Source organism: Lontra canadensis, unplaced genomic scaffold (genome assembly GCF_010015895.1).
Source record: "Lontra canadensis isolate GAN:19392208 unplaced genomic scaffold, GSC_riverotter_1.0 scaffold41, whole genome shotgun sequence".
NCBI classification, from domain to species: domain Eukaryota; kingdom Metazoa; phylum Chordata; class Mammalia; order Carnivora; family Mustelidae; genus Lontra; species Lontra canadensis.
In genome coordinates, this window is record NW_022631035.1 from 15,355,046 (window position 1) to 15,374,730 (window position 19,685).

General features: G+C 44.7%; 1 protein-coding gene across 4 annotated transcripts in view; it reads left to right on the forward strand.

The window, feature by feature from the left end:
- Window positions 1-683: 683 nt before the first annotated feature.
- Window positions 684-19,685, forward strand: part of MARCHF10 (membrane associated ring-CH-type finger 10) — an 82,203-nt gene continuing 63,201 nt past the window's right edge. For 3 of the 4 annotated variants that reach the window (XM_032870898.1, XM_032870896.1, XM_032870899.1), the window contains exons 1-3: window positions 684-851; window positions 7,906-8,012; window positions 17,181-17,300. In XM_032870898.1, coding sequence (XP_032726789.1) covers window positions 7,923-8,012; window positions 17,181-17,300 — 210 coding nt within the window. In that variant the 5' untranslated portion in view covers window positions 684-851; window positions 7,906-7,922. Of the gene's footprint in view, window positions 852-2,183; window positions 2,308-7,905; window positions 8,013-17,180; window positions 17,301-19,685 lie in introns of those variants that run through there. The other variant, XM_032870897.1, reaches the window with a different exon arrangement.

Sequence of the window (19,685 nt, forward strand, 5' to 3'; positions counted from 1 at the left end):
TGGCAGAGAGAAGGTGAGGTTCTGGTTCTTTCCAAATCTGTGGGCACTAGTGTAAACCTCCAAGAACCTCCTTCCTTGTGAAAGGCAGCCAAGATTACTTATAACCAGGAGATAACTGGGATCTGGTCTCAGTTCTGCAACAGACAGAGTGCCTCCCTTGATCGTTTATTTCTTCCTTCTTATTTTGGAGTAAGTACTTCTGAGATTCTCCGAATAGCTCAAACTCCAGGGCTGCACTGTCTTTCCTCTACCTATCTATTGCCTTTAATATTACTTTATTCAGTTAAAACTATTTCCCCCTCTTGTTTTCTAATCACGTTCTTTATAAAGCACAGCACCGATTCGGAGCAGGGGTGATGGCCTCAATATCTGGGTCTGGGCTTGGGCATCAGGACAAAGCCAACAGGCGTGCTCCTTCCGCGTGTCTTCTCTGCCCACCGCCATCACCGCTCTGCCTCCCCGACTGCATCCCGTTCCCACAGCAACCGCGGGGCGCCGTGTCTGGGCTCAGGACCTCGGGGCCCCGGCCCCGCCCCCACGCCAGCGCTTGTGGCCCCCAGCTCCCGCGCGCGGGTGAGGAGGCCGCGTTGCCAGGGAAACGGGAGGACGCCAGGCAGCCGCCCCCACCGCCTCCACCCCTAGAAAGCCCTGCCGCCGCCGAGGAAAGCTGCCTCCCCGGAGGAGGAGGAAGAGGGGCTGATAGCGGGAGGGGAGACGAGACTGGAGGAGGAAGAGGAACACAGAGACTGCCCCGCGCGATTGATGGGCGGCCCCTCCGCCCTGGACCAGCCCGCCTGTCCCTCCCCTTGGCCCCTTCAGCCCGCGCAGGTGGGGAAGGACGGACCCGCCAGGTAACGGCCCGCCCGCCCCAGCCGCGCGCGACCCCTGCGGCCCGCAGTCCTCCGAGGAGGTGTGGGGAGAAGGAGGACACCCTCTCTTTCTGCTTCTGCCATTCTGGGGGTAAACAGGGCCGAAGCCTGGCGGCCGGGCCTCTCCCTCTCCTTGGCGGTCCCCGTGTTTACCTGCCTCAAGGGACAGGTGTGGGGGACCCGGGGATCACTTATTTGCACCCTGGCGGCCGCCCTGCAGCTGCGTAACTTCCCCGCAGGCTTCTTGGGTCTGCAAGTCCACAGTAGTGTCTACGCAGACCTTACGGCCCCTCTGGCTTCAGAGAGGGAAATTGTTTGATATTGTCATCGTTGGGAGCATCGAACTGCTTGTCAAGCCTGTGACATCAATCCCACGTCCCAAAGTTTCCCAGTTATACATGGAGTCTCTCTCTTCTAGGCTTGAAAGTCAGTGTGTGACCGCCCATCTCTGTCAGTTTCACAATAAATAAGTCACTGCCAAAGAGCTTTTCTAACAAGCCCCTTACACCCCCACCCCTCGATTTCCTAAACCAAACTGGCTAGGAGAGTCCGATTGTCTCCCCGCATCCACGTCAATTTCTCCTTTTTACCTTGGGTCACAGCATTCTCTCAGTAGTGGGGTGTTAGGAAAATTGGCCCCAAATCACTCATCTTTGTTGCTTATATTCATCATTTTTATAAGATTTTAAAACTCTTAATTAATTAATTGTGTAAAAGGAGAAATAAGTTCTGAGCTCCTTCTTCCAAGCACCCAGTTGTGGAAAAGGGGAAATACTTATAAACCAGACTGTCAGGTATTAATATAGCCATTTAGATTGTGGTCCATGGGAATGTGCAGCCTAAAGAGAGGCTTACATTTAAATTTTTACATTACATTTTTCTTTATTGCTAAGCCAATAAAATATTCACTTTAATACTTCTGGTATGAGAACATATTAGAAACTTTTAATAAGAAAACAATAAAATAGCTTGATGTTATTAAAAAGAGCTCCTTCAAGTCTTTTGACAAATGTGGTCATAGAGCAGAAGGATGGCATATATGATATTTTAGAGAACCGAAAGAAATCTATTTTGCAATCAGATTCTGTTCTCCTTAGTCAGGGAAACTTGGTTTGAATTCATTGCAAACTTACACTAGAGAGGAATACATATGTCACAAAATTCTTAGAATATTCCTCATTGAAATTTCACAGATATGTAGAATTTTGAGGCCAAGAAGAATCACTCGCTCTTGCTGTCAGCAAAGCAGGACTCCCTTCTCCCTTGCCCACATCCCTCCTACTCCCTTCTCCTCTCCTTCTTCCCCTCTCCTGATTTAATATGGCTTCTTACGTTGATTTTTAAAGCACATATTTGCCCCAATATATAGTCACCAGAGACTTAAAAACAGAAGCATGCATGACCATGAGTGGATTTTAAATTGAGAAGCAGTTCAAAGGTGAGAAATGGAAGAGAATACAGAACGCTATTTTAGAAACATGCGCCTTGCCCACATTTTATTACCGTCCCCTCCCCAACCTGTCTGTATTTGCTGAGGAAAAATTTTGGGGCTTTAAATGGCCATCTGGTTGAGTAGGTCCACTAAACTGAGATCTGCAAATTAAGCATTATATCATGTGAATTTACTTCCAAACAGTTATTTCTTGTTTCTTGTTTGTCCTGGTCCGTTTTCAAACCTGCAGTACAGTATGAGGTTCAAGTGGTACTTCGGAAAGCCAGAGAACGGTTTCCTAAACAGTGGTGATCTCCTAACGATCTCTTTCCCCAGTGCCTGTAGTATTTGTTTACTCTCACAGAGTACGGAGGTATTTAAATAAATTACACGTGGCACCATGATGCTTCTAAATATGCATTTTATAGTGAAGTGCAGTAACAGAGACTTTATGGGAGGGTAAAGAGACTTTTGTAGGTAATTTGAAAGTCCTTTATTTGGTAGATGATTGTGAAGTCAGAGGTAACCTAGCAAGTAGTTCAAATAGTGTTATTTCCTACCCAGTTAGACACAGTTTTTTCATGCCTCTTGACTTAGAAGCCTCTTTAAAATAACAAGGCATGAAAGCCAGGATATATGAGCTGATCTTTCTATGTTAATTTTGGAACCAAGATGTATCATCCAAATGGACTCTGGGATGTGCCCCTTTAGTGACCATTAACACATTTTCATTACGAAATCTTATGTTCTCTGCCTGATTAATATTCAGACAGGCTTTTCTTTCCAACAGTAGCAGCAGGGGTTCATCTTTCTGCCTGTTTTAACACCATTGTTTTCCTAAAAAACTTCATTCTGTTGCAGGTGCAAATTCATACGAAAAGTTGGAAGTGATTATTTATTTGAGAGAGAGAGAAGGGGGGAGGAGCAGAAGGAGAGGGAGAGAAGGAATCTCAAGCAGGCTCCACGCCCAGTACAGAGCCCAAACTGGGGCTTGATCTCATGACACTGAGATCACGACGAGCTAAAATCAAGAGTCAGATGCTTAACCAACTGAGCCACCCGGGGCCCCCCAAATGATCTTTTAATGTGTAGTTCTATAAATGACTATTAAAAATCCTCAGAGGCAAAATCTAGGCTTTGCATGCAGTCTGTAGAACTATCTGTTGGATTGTAGTTTTAGACTTGGACTCTCAAAGACCAGCTTTCTATACTTCAGAGACAGTAACTCCAGAGGAAGCAGCACAAATTTGCTCGGGGCTAGGTGGGAAACCTGGTGAGATTTCACAATGACCAGGCCAGACACTGAGTCACCATGAGTCAGGAGTAACCTGATTTTGCCAATATCTACACAACTGAAAAAAATGGAGAGAGGAAGGAAAGCTTCAGAGTGCAAACACCCAAGGGTAGGGATGTTGTCTATCTTACCCTGCTGTCTCTCCAGAGTCTAGAGCAGCATCTGTTACATGGTAGTCACTTAAATATGTGTATCAGAAAGAAGAACAAAGCTGGAGGCATCATGTTTCCTGATTTCAAACAATATTACGGAGCTATAATAAAGTCGTATGATATTGGCACAAAAACACACATAGATCAATGGAACAGAATAGAGTGCCTTGGAAAACTCATGCATATGTAGTCAATTAATTTATGACAAAGGAGCCAAGAATTTGCAATGGGGACAGGACAGTCTCTTCAATAAATGGTGCAGGGAAAACTGGAAGATACACGGAAAAGAATGAAACTGGGTGAGATTACACTCTACACAAAAATTAACTCAAAATGGATTAAAGACTTGACCATAAGACTTGAAACCATAATACTCTGTAGGTGGTAAGTGCCTTGACCTCGGTCTTGGCAATGCTTTTTTGGATTTGATATCAAAGGCATCAAAGGCAACAAAAGCAGGGTGCCTGCCTGGCTCAGTTGGAAGAGCAGGGGCCTCTTGATGTCTAGGTCATGAGTTTGAGCCCCATGTTGGGTGTAGAGATTACTTAAATAAATAAACTTAAAAAAAAAAAAAAAGGCAACAAAAGCAAAAACCAACAAGTAGGACCACACCAGACCAAAAAACTTCTGCACAGCAGAGGAAACCATCATCAAAATGAAAAGGCAATCTATTGAGTGAGAAAATATTTGCAAATCATATATCTGATAAAAGGTTAATATCCAAATCATATAAAAAGCACATACATCTCAATAGCAAAAAGAAAACCCAAAACCCAATTAAAAAACGAGATTTGAATAGACTTTTTTTTTCCCCAAAAAAGACATATATGTGACCAACAGGTACATGAAAAGGTGTTCAGTATCACTCATCACAAGGGAATGCACATCACCCTTCCTGACAATGAGATGCCACCTCACCCTTGTTAGAATGCCTAGTATCTAAAAGATAACAAGTAAGTGCTGATCAGGATGTGAAGAAAAGGGAATCCCTGTGCACTGTTGGTGGGAATGTAAATTGGTGCAGCCACTATGGAAAATATGGAGGTCCCTCAAAAAATTAAAAATAGAACTCCCATATGAATTTATCCAAAACACTAACTCACTGCAGCATTGTTTGCAATAGCTAAGACACAGAGGCAAATTCAGTGTCTACTGATGGAGGAATAGATAAAACGTAAGATATATACATCACACAGAGAAAGAAATACTATATGATCTCATTCATATGTGGCTCTAAAAAAACAAACAAACAAACAAACAAACCAAAGCTCATAGACACAGAGAACATTCAGAGAACAAACTGGCAGTTTTCAAAGGCATGGGGCTGGGGTGGGGGCACAGCAATATGGGTGAAGGAAGTCAAAAAGCACAAACTTCCAGTAATAAAATAAGGACGTGACGTATAGCGTGGTAACTATGGTTAATACTGCGTATCTGAGGGGCGCCCGGCTGGCTCAGTCAGAAGAGCGTGTGACTCTTGATCTCAGGGTCGTGAGTTTGAGCCCCACGCTGGGTATAGAGATTAATAAATTAAATAAATGAACGAGAAAATACTGTATATTTGAAGGTTGGTAAGAGAATAGATCTTAAAAGTTCTCATCACGAGAGGAAAAAAATTATGACTATGTGGGTGACGGATGCTAACTAGACTTACTGTGATCATTTGCCACATATATAGATATCAAATCATTCTGTGGTACGCATGAAACGAATGTCATGTTCTATGTCAATTAAGAAAAATATATCTGTAGAAATCACCGAAGAGACTTCACTGGCCAAAAAAGCAGGATGTGTAGGACCTCAGATGACCCTGACTGAGGAGGCCTAGCAGACTCATCACGGACAGCACCGTTTAATAACTGTGTGACTTTAAATGTTTTGGTCATAAACTTAGGCCACACCAGTCAGAGCCAGAGCTCTTGAAAGCACTGTCTCTACTTCCTTACCTCTCATTTGCGCAGTGCACTGCAATCGGTCTTCAGTGCTCTCACCGAGGTTATAAATAACCTGCTCCTTGAAACCCGCTCTTCTCAGCATCTATGAAACCGCGCCCACCTGGTTTGCCTCCTGCCTCTCTGGCGGTGTTGCAGCCTTCTCTTCCGCTTGGGGTTCTCAAGCTGGAGTGCTCCTCAGCTTTCTGTCCCGGGTTCTCCTCCTCTTTCCAGTACGCACACTGCCTTCCACATCAGCTGTCACCCAATGCCAGTGGTGCCCAAATCCTTACTTCTCTGGTCAGCTCCAGAGCCCCGCCTCTAGGCGCTGGCGTGACCCCTCCATCTGCTGCTCCCCCACTCCCCTCCCCTTCAAACTCCACACGGTTTTCTCACAAAGAGAAATGTCTCCAGAATCGCTCACCGACCCCCTGACCAGCCACCAGCGCCCAGCCAGCTGCTCGAGCCTGTAACCTGGCCGGCTTCCTCCACATTTCCCTTCCCGCCCCATCTGTGCCATCACCCAGCCCTGATGATTTTCTCCCCCGAGTAGCCCCCTCCCCACCCGCCCTGGAATCCATCATGGGGAGAGAGTGGGCCCTGCTGTGAGACTCTGTGGGTTCAAACCCCAGCTCTTCCAGTTACCAGCTCTGTAACCTTAAACAAGTTACTCTGTGCCCCTTTGTGCCCCAGTCTCCTTAACAGCAAAATGGAAATCGAGTGCTTGCCTCAATGCCTTCCTGAAGATGGAATGAGTTACTGTGTGAAAATGTTTACGAGAGTGCCCAGTCCTTCCGGAGGCCAGTCAACAGTAGCTCGGATGCCTGCCTCCTCTCCACTCTTGCCACTCAAGTGTGGTCACCATCTTATCTGGATTATCATCATATGTTCCCAGGGGTCTTTCTACTTTCCTTTTTCACTCCAGCCCCACCTCCACCCCCATTCATTCTCTACACCAGAGCCAGAGCTGGAGGGGCCTTTGAAAATGCAAATCTAGGGCCACCTGGCAGGCTCAGTTCCGTAGAGCATGTGGGACTCTTGATCTTGGGGTTGTGAGTTTGAGCCCCAGGTTGGGTGTTGAGATTACTTAAAAATAAAATCTTTAAAAAATAAAAAATAAAATGCAAATCTAACCATTCATTCCCCAGGTTGGAACTTTCCAGTGGCAGTTAAATGGCTCTTGGCAATCATAACCTTCCAGGCTGTCTCCCCTACAGCCCCTCCATTGCTGTTCTCCCCTCTTTCTGCTCCAACTGCACCAGCCCCCTTCTACCCTGAAGCTCTCGCACCTGCTGTCCTTTCTGCCTGAGATGCTCTCCGTCCCGCTTCTTGCCTGGCTCACTCCTTAGGAAGCCCAGTGTCATTTCCTAAGGAAAACCTTGCTCCCTAGACCGTGTCATGCCCTTCCATAATAACCACCTCTCAAAGAAGCCCACATTTCCACTCCATAGCACTTATCACAATTAGGGTTCCTTTGTCAATGCTCAAAGAATTGGGATTTGAACCCACAGAATCTCACAGCAGGGCCCACGCTCTCCCCATGATGGATTCAGGGGCTACTTCAGGGAAGAAAACTATCAGGGCTGGGTGAGGATATGGATGGCAGGGGAGAGGGGTGGTGGAGGAGCTCACCGGGCAATGTGAACATCCCCTCCGACAAATCTGAAGGAAGGGTAGGTTCATGAGAAAACCTCACGGAGTTTGAAGTGGCTGGGGTGCAATGAGGTTCAATGTCAGTCCTCCACCCACCTGACTGTAAGCAACACCAAGGCAGGGGCACGTTCGTATCCTACCTAGCGCACAGCATAGTGTCTCAGTTGGAATAGGAGCACGACTGTTGAATAAGTGAATTTAAGTGACCAGGTGTTCATAACTTTACTCATTGCTAATTTCGCTAGGTTCTTGGGTTTTCTTTTCTATTTGTCAAGTCGTAGAACTGCTTCTGAATCAGGTGTCTGTCAACCGAACCCCCTATGAATAACCAAGACGAGATCACGGAAGCCAGCTGATTAATGTGGCCGTGTTATTTATGCCCAGAACAGGAGGGCTGTAAGGGCATCCACACCAACACAAAGAGTCCCTGCTGGCTGAAAAGAGCATCTGTGCCTTTCAAACAATGGAAATTAGATTAATAAAAGAAAAAAAGCAATTATACTAAGGTAAATCCAAATCTGGCACAGCAACGAAGGAGTATGTCACAGCACATGTATTTATCTCCTATACACAGGTTGGGGATTAAGAATCATGTTGCATGAAGCAAAGGACAGGCAGAAGTTCGTGAGTAATGTCCAGTATCTGCGGGACATGCAGCATAAGGTGGATTCCGAATATCAGGTAACTGTAAGAAACTAAAATTATCCTCCACCTCTGTTAGAGTTCTATGTGAGGATTCAGGTTACGGTCAGAGTGCATGATAAACAGTCATCACTTCCCAAAATCCCAAACCCATCACTTCCTAGATGTGTGACCATGGAAAGTCACTTTACCTCTCTGTGTTTCCACATCTTTAAAACGAGGTTAATAAAAGTACCCACTTTGGGGTGCCTGGGTGGCTCAGGTTAAGCATTTGACTCCTAATTTCAGCTCGGGTCATCTCAGGGTTGTGAGATCAAGCCCTGCTTTGGGCTCTGTGCTGTGAAGTTTGCCTAGGATTCTCTCTCTCTCTCAGCCCCTCCCACCCTCTCTATAAAAAAAGTAATAAAAAATAATAATAGTACCCACTTCATAGCAGTGTCATGAAAACAAAATAGCACTTGAAAAGTACTTAGCACAGAGCTTGGCACACAAAGCTTGTCAACGAATGACATGAAGGCTTAAATTTGATAAACCAGATATCCAGAAAAAAAACCATTAAAGAGTTAATGGGGTTGACCTACTATTTATAAAATAATACGCCTTTCCACTGTCATCCCACCAGAAGAAAGGTGGTTAACACATTCTCCAATAACCTAACTATTCGTCACCCTAGTTACAGTGTTTACATGCAAAAACAAAACAGTCAGGGAGCCCGAGGAGTCATGATGTAATTACCCAGAGCTGGCATAGGACAAACTTGCCAGACTGGGCGTGAGATTCTGGGAGCAGTGAGAAAGTGTCGCTCAGCCTGTTGGCCAGAGGTCAACCCTCGCCAATCAAGGAGGCTTGTCCTCAGCTTCAGCTGAGGATTGAAAAGTGCACCTTCCCTAAGGAAAACACAGAAATGTCGCTATTGAATTTTTCTCCTTAGCAATTTCAAGTATAACCAAACCTCCTGGGTCACCAAGGAAACCAGACCGAGCTCAGTAACCTGATTTCACCTGTACAATGCAGCTTAGCTGTGGGGCTGGAAGCAGAGTCAGCAATTTCCTCCCACAACTTGCCAACCCACGTACAAGACTGTAAAAGTGAGGGAATTTCTGTAAAATGAATAAGAACATAAAAAGCTGAACTGGTCACACTGGGAATCCATCTGCTTTTCACCTAGATGCCTCTGCCACCTGACCCTCATTTGGAAATGCTTGTTTGAAATTGTCTCCAGAACAAACATGTAAAAAAATCAATCTTATTATTTGACGGTCTCTGCTGAAGAAAATCACACAACTGTGTGGCCTGAAGTCACTGGGACTTTATTTGTCTAATTTCACAGGCCATTCATAGGACATTCATGTCCTTATTAATAAGGATACTTTCAACACTGCCCTTAAAAATAACAATACTTATCAAGTGCCTACAATGTCCTAAACGAAGTCCCTTCTCTCCCAGAGTTCTTATTCTGAACTTGAGAAACAAACAAAACACACAAGTAAATAAATATGTGAGATAGTTTTGATTAATGCTAAATATAAGGAGGCAAACAGAAGTAACCGGCTGGGGGGTGATGCTCCCTTACACAGGCAGGGAAGCCTCTTTGGGGGAGTAACATTTGGTTGTAGAGGTAAAAGATGGGAAAGAGCTGGCCAGAGCATCCTGAGCAGATGGAAAGCAAGTGCAAAAGCCCTGAGGCAGGAACTAACTTGGAGCTCCGGAAGAAAAAAAAGAAGGCCACAGTGGCTGAACCACATTGATCAAGGGAGAAAGTGGCATGCAAACAAGGTAGGAGAAGTAAATGGGGCCAGATCATGTTGAATCTCTCAGGACAAAATTTGGTGTTTGGAGTTTATTCTTAGGGAGAATTATTGGGATGATTTTAAGCAGGGAAGCAGCATGATCTGATTTACAGTGTTTAAAGATAGCTCTTGTAAGGGAAGCAGCAGAAAAACTTGGTAAGGAGCTCTGATAGAAACCTGGGGGAGAAATGATGGTGGCTCGAACCCAGGAGTAGGAGTGGAGGTGGTGAGAAGTGGCTCAACCCAGAGAACAGGAGCAGAACTGCCATCATGCCCATATACGGAGAGGTGGAGTGAGGGAGATAACGGAGCAAAGGTTGACTCACATCAACATGCTTACTTGTCCATCAGCTCCCTCTGTCATCATCAGTTTTCAACCTTCCTACCTTTTCCAGACCTGCAATCTCCACACTTTCAACAAAGAACTTCTCTTCCTGTTTTATACACACAGGAAACAAAGCAAAGGACCCAAGTCCATCAGGTAGGAAGCCTTGCCACTCCTCCCCTTCCATTCCAGGCTACACACCCCCCAGCCCTCAAGTCCCCAGGGGGAAGTGACACTCTCTGGGCCAGCACCTGGCCTGGCCCGAGCTCTTGGCCCACACCCCACTGTGTCCAGTTCTTCTCCATCCAGGAACTAGTTGTCTGTATCTTTGACATTTCCTTCCTTCTAATTGGCTCAGCCTACTAACATGCTCAAGTCCCTCCTATACCGAGAACAAAAGAACAAAGCTACAGGACACACGGTCCTTCTCTAGCCACAGACTTGGCACTGTCCCCAAGATGTCCCCAACCTGCTACATTTCTATCTCCACTTCCCCCATTCGCTCCTAACCCGCTGCAACCTGGCTGCCCCCTCCCCTCCCCTCTCCTGAAGTTGTTCTAAGATCAGTAGCCAAATTCAAGGGACATCTTTTTAGTCTTTGTTTTCTGAAGCTTTATCTACATTTGACACTATCACTCCTTCCTTCCCAAACCATTACTCCTTTGGCTTTCTGACAGCATATTCTGCTGATTTTCCTTCTGTTTCTCTCACATTCCTCTCCCTGCCCCACAAATGTTTATTCTCCTGGTTTCCAACAGCCTAGCTTGCTTCCAACTCACAAGGTCTCTGTGACCCATCTCTTCCCTCCCATGTTTTTAACTATCACTCATAGACTAATGACCTGTAACCCTGAGTCTCTCCCAAAGTGTCGCCATCACATGCACACCTGCCTGTTGGGACATTTCCATCTGGATGTCACACAGGCATCTCAGTATGTCCACCTCCTGCCATCCTCCTCTGTATTTAAGCCTTCCCCAACTCCTTTCTCTCCCTTACCACCAAACCCACCTGTTACCAAGTCCTGCCACTGTTACCTATCAACTCATGAACTTGTGCCTTCCTTTTCATCCCATCACCACCACCCTGGTTCCCATCTCCACAGTTTCTCTCCAAGATCATTACAATGTCCTTATTACCTGTCTCCTTGCCTCCAACCTTGGCATCCTTTAGACTGCTTTTTTGAAAGGCAGGTCCAAGACCCAAGAACCATAAACAGAGCAGCCTAAATCTTCACTGTTTCTCTGACCTCCCCCTCCCCCTTCTTTTCTCTCTTGACAAGGGTGGTAAAGACTGCAATTTGAATTTAGAACTAAATGGAACCTCTGTACTCCCACCACACCCTTCTTTTAAAGCCCTCTTTATTGAGGTATAATTCACATATCATAAAATTCACCTGTTTTAAGTGTATAATTTAATGACTTGCAGTAAATTTACCAAATCTGCAGCCATCACCACCATCCAGCTTTACAACATTTCCATCACTCCAATACCAAAGTGCCCTTTCATACCTCCTTCACGTTGTTTATGAAATTGTACTGAAATTGTCTTCCGGGTGACTTCCCCTCAATCTGGACCACAGCTTCCTGAAGGCGGGGATGGAGTCTTATTCTTCTGTGTTGATCTGAACGCCCCGCCATTGATGTGAGCCAGCATTACCTAACTTGACCACCAATTCTGTTTATCAGTCTTAGATTCAGCTGACTTGTGACTCTTTCTCAAGGTCAAGTCCACCCTCATTGAGCATTTTCAAAACCACTCACCACAAAGTCTGCAAAAAATAAATACGGTTGTCTTTAATATGTTCTGAGTATTGTTGAATTAAATATATAGCAACCCACAGAAATGACTTTGAGAGGAACAGTGGTGAGCTATTTGTATGATTTTGTCTCTCCCTTGTCCTGTTCCAGAAAGGATTTAAAGTAGGGGTTTAAGAATCAATCGCATGACCTTAATAACCCCTCAATAACTTGGTCCATGTATGACCTGAATATATGTAGATAATTTACTAAGATAGACTTTGCAACGGGTCGATATTGAAACGCTGGCTCTTCAATGAGTTTGGCCCAAGGAATCCCAGCTTTCAGTCCCAGGGCAGCAAACTGCTTGGACACTAGGGACTCCCCATTTCAGGGTGTACAAATATTGTAAGACCTAACAGCCAGATAGGACTCCTAAATCATACACATTTGCTACAGATTCCTTCCTGTGCTTCACTCGCCTTTAATGAACTGGCTCAAATTGAAGCCCTTGCAAACCTCCTGTGTACACTATTCCTGCAACGTCCTAAAATATGCCAAGGGTTGGTGTGCACTGGATTAGCAGTGCTTTTACAGGTCTGTGTGCCGGCACCAGGAGAGATGGCTTAAACCCACCCTGAGTTATTTTGATGCTGTTGCTTTCAGTGGTTGGGTGGGACCCTTTTGAAAAAACAAGAGGAAATAAACATCTATTTGGCATATTACATGCTATTTCAGAATCTGGTAGCTAGTACATAATTACATGCCATCTCAGGATTTGGCTCTGTTTCTTCAAGGGTGTTCATGCTGCATGGAATTTTTTTTTCCTTCCTTCCTTTTGGTCAAACATGTTTATGTAACTTGAGGCAGAATTTAGCCATTAATGTCTACTGAAAGCTGGAGAGAAAGATTACACTTGGCATTTGAGAATGATATTCCGTGATCTATCAAATGTGTTCGGATGGGTTTCATTTCCTGTCATTTATTCATCCTGATCTTTCAAGGACTGAGCAAACAACTTAACGTGACTCTATAAACTTGTTCAAGGACATGAGAGGTGACAATGCCAGGTGGCAGGGGCTTGGGGACCGTCCATTCAGGGGGTTGAGGGAGTAAATTCAGCTTCCCCTTCCATGGGAGCCAAGGGGAGGAGTCTCTGTTCTGCTCACCTCTGAGGCATGTGCCTCTGTCCTCTCCACAGACAGAACAGGAAAAGAAACTCATTTGAGGGAAATAGAGTGTCAGATTGTTTTTATACCTCTGATTCCTTAACCTCTTAAAACTAATGAGCTTGAATAATGCCACCAATGATAATTAAACCCCCCAATTCCGGGTTATGCATGTTAGATCAAAAGAACAACAGAAAAGTACCAACCGAAGCAGTGGCAAGTCCCACTTCTCAAAATGCTTGGATGCTCAGAGCAATGATAACCTTGGTGGAGGCCACCGCGCTCAAGAGGTACAGATGTGTCATGGTCTCGGGGTTTTTCGGACTGGAACCCTGAGCCTGGGAAAGTGTTCCTAAGGCCCAGTGGCTTCTTAAGGCCCAGGAGCCCAGATGAGGACTTGAAGGCAGGACTGATAATCAAATAAGCTCACGAAACTGAGCACACACACCACCACCACCCCCAAAGTCAGAAAGCTGCAACACTGAAGAAAAAGCGCTTTACAAGGTACCCTGACTGACTGAGGGCAGGATTGCCTCAGTTGTCTGGCCGGGGAACTTCCGGCCTAGGAAACAGTCCTCTGCCTCCAGGGCACAAAAACAAGGAGGAAGCTCAGGCCCAGACAGAAAGATTCTTTCTTCTTCCCTGACCAGGATCAGAGTCACGTGATTTGGCAAAGGCTGGCTTTGGAAACAGAAGTAAACCAGGCAGTGGGATCAGAAACAACAATTAATGCCTAATGATGATAATGACGGTGATGATGGTAATGCTGGCGGTGATGAGCGCCTCTCACTGAACACTCGCCAGGAGCCACTCTGCCAAGTGTCCTGCCAACAGGGCCCCAGGCTCCCCGGCAATCTGGCGGCACCAGGCATCTCCCTCTTACAGATGAGGGAAGCAAGAATCAATGGCGTTAGTCAGCCTGTCCAAGGTCACGTTGCAAGAAAGTGGCAGAGCTGGGGTTTGTCGTGTTTACCCGTATTGAGTTACAGTGAGTCACGGAACCCACGTCATCTCCCACAGGCATATATGCACACTCTGTGTTCTGCCCCCACAGTGGGAGCCTGTGCTCTGGAGGCTGCCTGCCTGCCTGCTCTCTGTGGTCAGAGGGATGGGCTGGGGGTGGGGGGAGGCAGAGTCGGAGGAGGAGTGAAAGAGGAACCCCCCCACCCCCGCGCCAGCTCAAGGAGGAAATAAGGAGCTACCTGAAGCCTTCAATTTTAAGACTGCCCTCAGCCAGTTCTGTCACATGAACAGAAACTTATTTATAGCAATCTAGCTCCAGACATGTGGAATTGAAAGGGGAATATTTTTAAAGTTCCAGGGGAAGGGGAGCCCCTGATGATCACGAGTTACACATCAGTTCGTCCTCCCCATCCTATGGATTTCACACTCTGCCCTGTCACGCCAGGCCCCCAATGTGGAAACATCAGCATCAAAAATGGCAAAAAAACAAAACAAAAAACCCAAACAAACAAAAAAACACACAACAAAAACAACAACAACAACAACAACAAAAATCATTCACATTTACAAATAACAAGAAAACTAGCCCCTGTGGGACAAGGGGCAGTTATGGTTCGGGTCCTGCTATTTCTAGGACTGGTAGTCTGGACTTGCCTCTGTCCCTGTGTTCCTTCACCTGGGCAAAGGTATCACTTCAAGAGGACCGATGTTTGATTTACACAGAAAGATTGCTTGACCATATCAAGATAAAAATTACCCACCCTCACACCGGTTTGTTCTCGGGCTCCTCTGAGAGGAGGAGGCATAAGGAACCAGAGGGGAAAAAAATTCTTTTTGACACTGCAAACCATTCTAATCCTCCTCCCCTTTTGGTAAAGAAATATTTAAGTTGCATGCATTCTTGGAGAGAATTTTCAAAAAACACTCAACCCACAAGAATTCTGTTCATCCCACAAAATCTGCCTTTGTCCTGTGTGCATTTGCTAACACTGTCCTCCACTTTGAGCCTATCAGCATTTGCTGCTTGCGCCTGTAATCCCAGTCGGTTAGGATAACACAGACATCTGCCGCTCCAGGAAACAACACTCCCAGCCAGGGCTCCTCCCAAACAGGCTCCAATCTGAAGTTACTGGAAAGGGAATGGAAAAGAGGCCCATCTTCACTTAAACGTCATTAAACTCTCCGGCTAACTCTCTCCAGTTTTACTTTGGTATACTTTCTTACTTGGTGTTTAACTTATCATAGTTACTGTCCAGTACTTTTAGGGGTTTTCTTGTTCAAATTATTTATTAAAACAGATACTGCCAGGGCACCTGGGTGGCTCAGTGGGTTGAGAGTCCGACTCTTGATTTTGGCACAGGTCCTGACCTCAGGGTCTTGGGATCGAGTCCTGTGTCATCTCCATGCTCCGCAGGGAGTCTGCTTGAGATTCTCTCTCCTTCTGCAACCCCCAAATAATTAATTTAGAAAAAAACATTGCCCAGGATTTATACAAAGGGCTTACTATCTAGATAGCATAGTTTCTGAAAAGTGGATCAACAGTGAGACAGAGGGAAAAGGGGGGCGGCAACCATTTCAGATTGCTCTCCCTTTCCAAATAAGGCAGGCTGGAACCGTCCTTTTCTACAGGATTCCACTTGCTGCAGGTACCATCTGGCTGCTGAGTATGAGCCCTGAGGCCAGGGCTTCACCAGCAACTGGGTTGTGAAGCAGAGTCAGGGCGCTCGCTGTTCCCAATTCCAGGCAGTAAATGTTTTGTTAATATCAGGTCATTTCTATTTTTAACCACGTAGCATAATATTAGGCTTTCCCAGAGGCGTGAAATTCTGGCAAGTCCTTCCACATCAAGGAAGGAGATGCATTTTCTAACAAAGGGGAAACATGCAGGAGGAATCTTTCCTTTCTCAACCCAGGCAGGAAGGGGAGATGTCAGGCCCTGTGTAGTAACAGTATTGTTGGTCTTTACATTGCCCTTCTGTACCATGACAGCAGATAATTTGGTTCTAGTGGTGCAAAGGTGAATTCGGGCACTGAATCTATAGAAATGCTCCAAGAAGTTTTACTATTTTAAACTATTTAAAATATCAATTGAAACCCCTATAGCACCTGATATCCTTGGGGTTTTTTTCTGTCCTGATCCTGGAGAAGAAATATATTGGTACTACATTTTCTCTTAATTTTGTTTGTTTTTTTAAAAGATGGACAATTTTTTTTGTTGGTTACTTTATTTTTATTTTTTTATTGTTTTGCATTTGGGAATTGATATTTCCCTCTGAAACAATAACGCAATTCAGTGAACATTAAATGTTAGATGCTGGGGGATTCAAAAGATAAGAGGTGGTCCTTACCCTGAGGGTTCTCACTGATCAGCATGAGACACAGGCTCAAAACAACTAAATACAACAGTTTAAAAAAAATTGCACAATTCAAGCTGTGTCTGTATAAAGGAGCAATTACTTTGGCCTGGGGAAGAGGAGCAAGGCAAGGCAAGAGATGCCACGTGAGCCGGATCTGAATAGATCTGCAGGGTTTGCGAGCCTGTGAACATCCCATGAAGGGCATTCCGAGTGAAAGGAAGCTCACGTGCTAAAGCTCTCATGTAGGAAAAGTCTTACCCTGGAACCAGGTGTGATCCAAGAGGTCAGAGTCAAGCAGCGACAGAATGAGGGGACTCAGAAGAGCAAGGCAGAAGGGAAGCTGATACTGTGTATCTGGTACTTTCTGCCTTAAGAAGGCAATTGTTGGGGAAATACTTGTCAAAACACCCCTTGGCGTGTTGATTTTAATTTATTAAAACAGTGACTTATTTTTTTAAAATAAATGCCTGGTTTTCGTTTATACTTTTTTTTTAAGATTTTATTTATTTACTTGACAGAGATCACAAGTAGGCAGAGAGGCAGGCAGAGACAGAGAGAAGGGGAAGCAGGCTCCCCGCTGAGCAGAGAGCCCCATGTGGGGCTCGATCCCAGGAGCCTGGGATCATGACCTGAGCCAAAGGCAGAAGCTTTAATCCACTGAGCCCCCCAGGCGCCCCACTGACCTGGTATTTTGGGCAAAGGGAAGACAGAATGATGCCCGGCTGAGTGTCTTCACACTTGGTAAAGGTGTTGTTGAGCCCTTAGAGATGGACGTTATGTATTTCATGCTGCTCATGATAGGAACTAAGCAAAAAGTTATAAAGCTTGTCGAAGACCTAAGCCAAGGAAACGTTTTTTATTCTGCAGGCTTGTCTGAGACGACAGGAATATAGAAGAGACCCAAATGAGAAGAAAAGAGATCCATTTGGGGGGCCAGAGACAAATTTGGAGAGATCCCGGTTTTCAAGTGGGTCATCTTCCAAACAGGTACTTAGAACTCTAGGAGATCTCCTCCTCCTGCTTCTGTTGCTGCTGCTGCTGCTGTGTGTGTGTGTGTGTGTGTGTGTGTGTGCACGCGCACGCCACTTAGGAAAAAGCCAACTCAAAAAGGAGGTGTTGGAGAGTCCTAAAGGTCAGGATGGGGAGATGCAGGGGCAAGAGCTCCCATCCTGGGTACCATCCAGGAGGCTCCTTTGTGGTGCAGCTGTCCCCCTTCACTCCAGTTGGGCCTCGATCTTCTTTCCTGATGGGCCTGATGGAGATCATCTCTGAGGTGCCATCCAAGTCAGAAATGCAACTCAAGCCTCAAGAGCTGAGGCTAAGATGAATAAGTCCATCAGAGAAAGACAATTATCATACGGTCTCACTCATGTGTGGAATATAAGGAATAGTGCAGAGGATCATAGGGACAGGGAGAGAAAATGGAATGGGAAAAATCAGACAGGGAGAAAAACCATAAGAGACTCTGGACTCTGGAAAACAATCTGAGGGCTGCAGAAAAGGGAGGTGGGTGGAGGGATGGAGTAAATGGGTGATGGACATCACATAATGTGATGGACACTGGGCGTTATATGTAACTAATGAATCATTGAACTTTACATCAAAAACTAATGATGTATTATATGTCGGCTAATTGAATTTAAATTTTAAAAAATGGGAAAAAAAAAAAAAAGAGTTGAGGCACTGGGCCTTCTAAAGCACATCACCACCTCCCTATCTCTACACCTGCATCAAAGTCTATCTGCTCTGTCCATATGACCATGGCCAGACATACGATGGATACAGATATAAAGATACACGTGTGTATGAGCTTCTAGTCTAACTCACTGCATTGCTTAATCTTATTTTTAAATAGAGTAAAATGTAGTAATAACTGCACCCTGTAATAAATAGGAATTGTTCAAGTATTTTTGTCTGGATGATAATAAAAATAATAAGATCAGTATTATTGTGATATTATGATGATAACAGTTGTAGTTACCATTATCTGAGTGCTTACAGTGTTCTAGCACCATGCCAAATATTTTACAAATATTAGCTTATTTAATTCTCATAAATCTCTATGTATTTACCTTATTTAATGATGAGAACCTGAGCCTTAGAAGAGATAAGAAACTTGACCCAAGACTTTACAGCCAGTTTGTGGTGAATTCAGGGGTCCTGTGCAGTCAGTCTAACCCAGGGAGGGTGCTCTGAACCCATATGATCATATTTCATGTTTAAGATCTTATCTGAGTACAAATTTTACTTATCCTATGTAAGGATATCCTATGAAGCTGCATTCAACACTGTTTGTTGGCATGGTGAATTGATTTAAGATGAGTAATATGCCTTTTATGAATTCTTATTTAATATTTTATGCCTACGATATACTCTAGAGGATGGACTCTCTTTGGCAGCAGCATGGATCCCAGAGATAGATCCTAGATACCTAGTATCAATCAAGTTCTCATTGGAATTTCTCCTTTAATCTGGGATGCTCGCACTGTGGTTATTTAATGCTCAAAGGATACCTTAAAAACATCGATGATTGATGTTTATGGATGTAGATGTATCCCTGGGTGAGATCTATACTCCCTATTAAGAAACATGAAGTCACACGATAAAATATTCCACCTAGAGTCTGAAGGGGAAAGAGACTCTTACAATATTGGCACCATCGAGAAGAACATATCACCTCGGTCGTTCCCTGTTAGTCAAAGACAAAATAGAACGCCTGCTGCTGATTAAACTTAGGGAATGAGATTAATCCAAAAATTAAATCTAGTTTGGCTAGAACAGCACATTTTTAGCATTAAGATAAATTCTCACATTTTCTGCACATAGAACAAAACTCAAGGACAGATCAAAAAATGTGACGTAAGTCGAACAGTAACACGGAGCACTCTTCCTAGACTGGTAAACAAATGGGCAGCTGGGTTCTTGTATTTTCATGCAAAGACTGACATGCATGGCCATGGCCACTTTGCATGGTGATGCTTGCACATTTGGGATATTCTAGGACTGGAAGTTTCATGCTCCTCTCCAAAACTTTGTTTGAAGGACAGGCTGTTGACAGATTTCTGTAGTTTTCTTCTCTACGCTATAGAAATTATTCATTCTCTAAATCATCATTGCAAAACACTCAGACCATATCTAAAAAAGTATATGGTTGTAAAAGTAATGATGAAATAAGGACAAAAATATGTGGTCAGATGCACAAAACTGGCCATTTCCAAAGTATAAGAACAGGATTTTTCATGTTTGTACTGTCTCTGTACCTCAGTCTGCCAGAGAAACCAAAACAACATGACTTACATAATCTCAATTTTTTTCCAGGTAATGATATCCCAAGGGTTTGGGCCTCGATTATACAAGTGCCTTCAAGGTCAC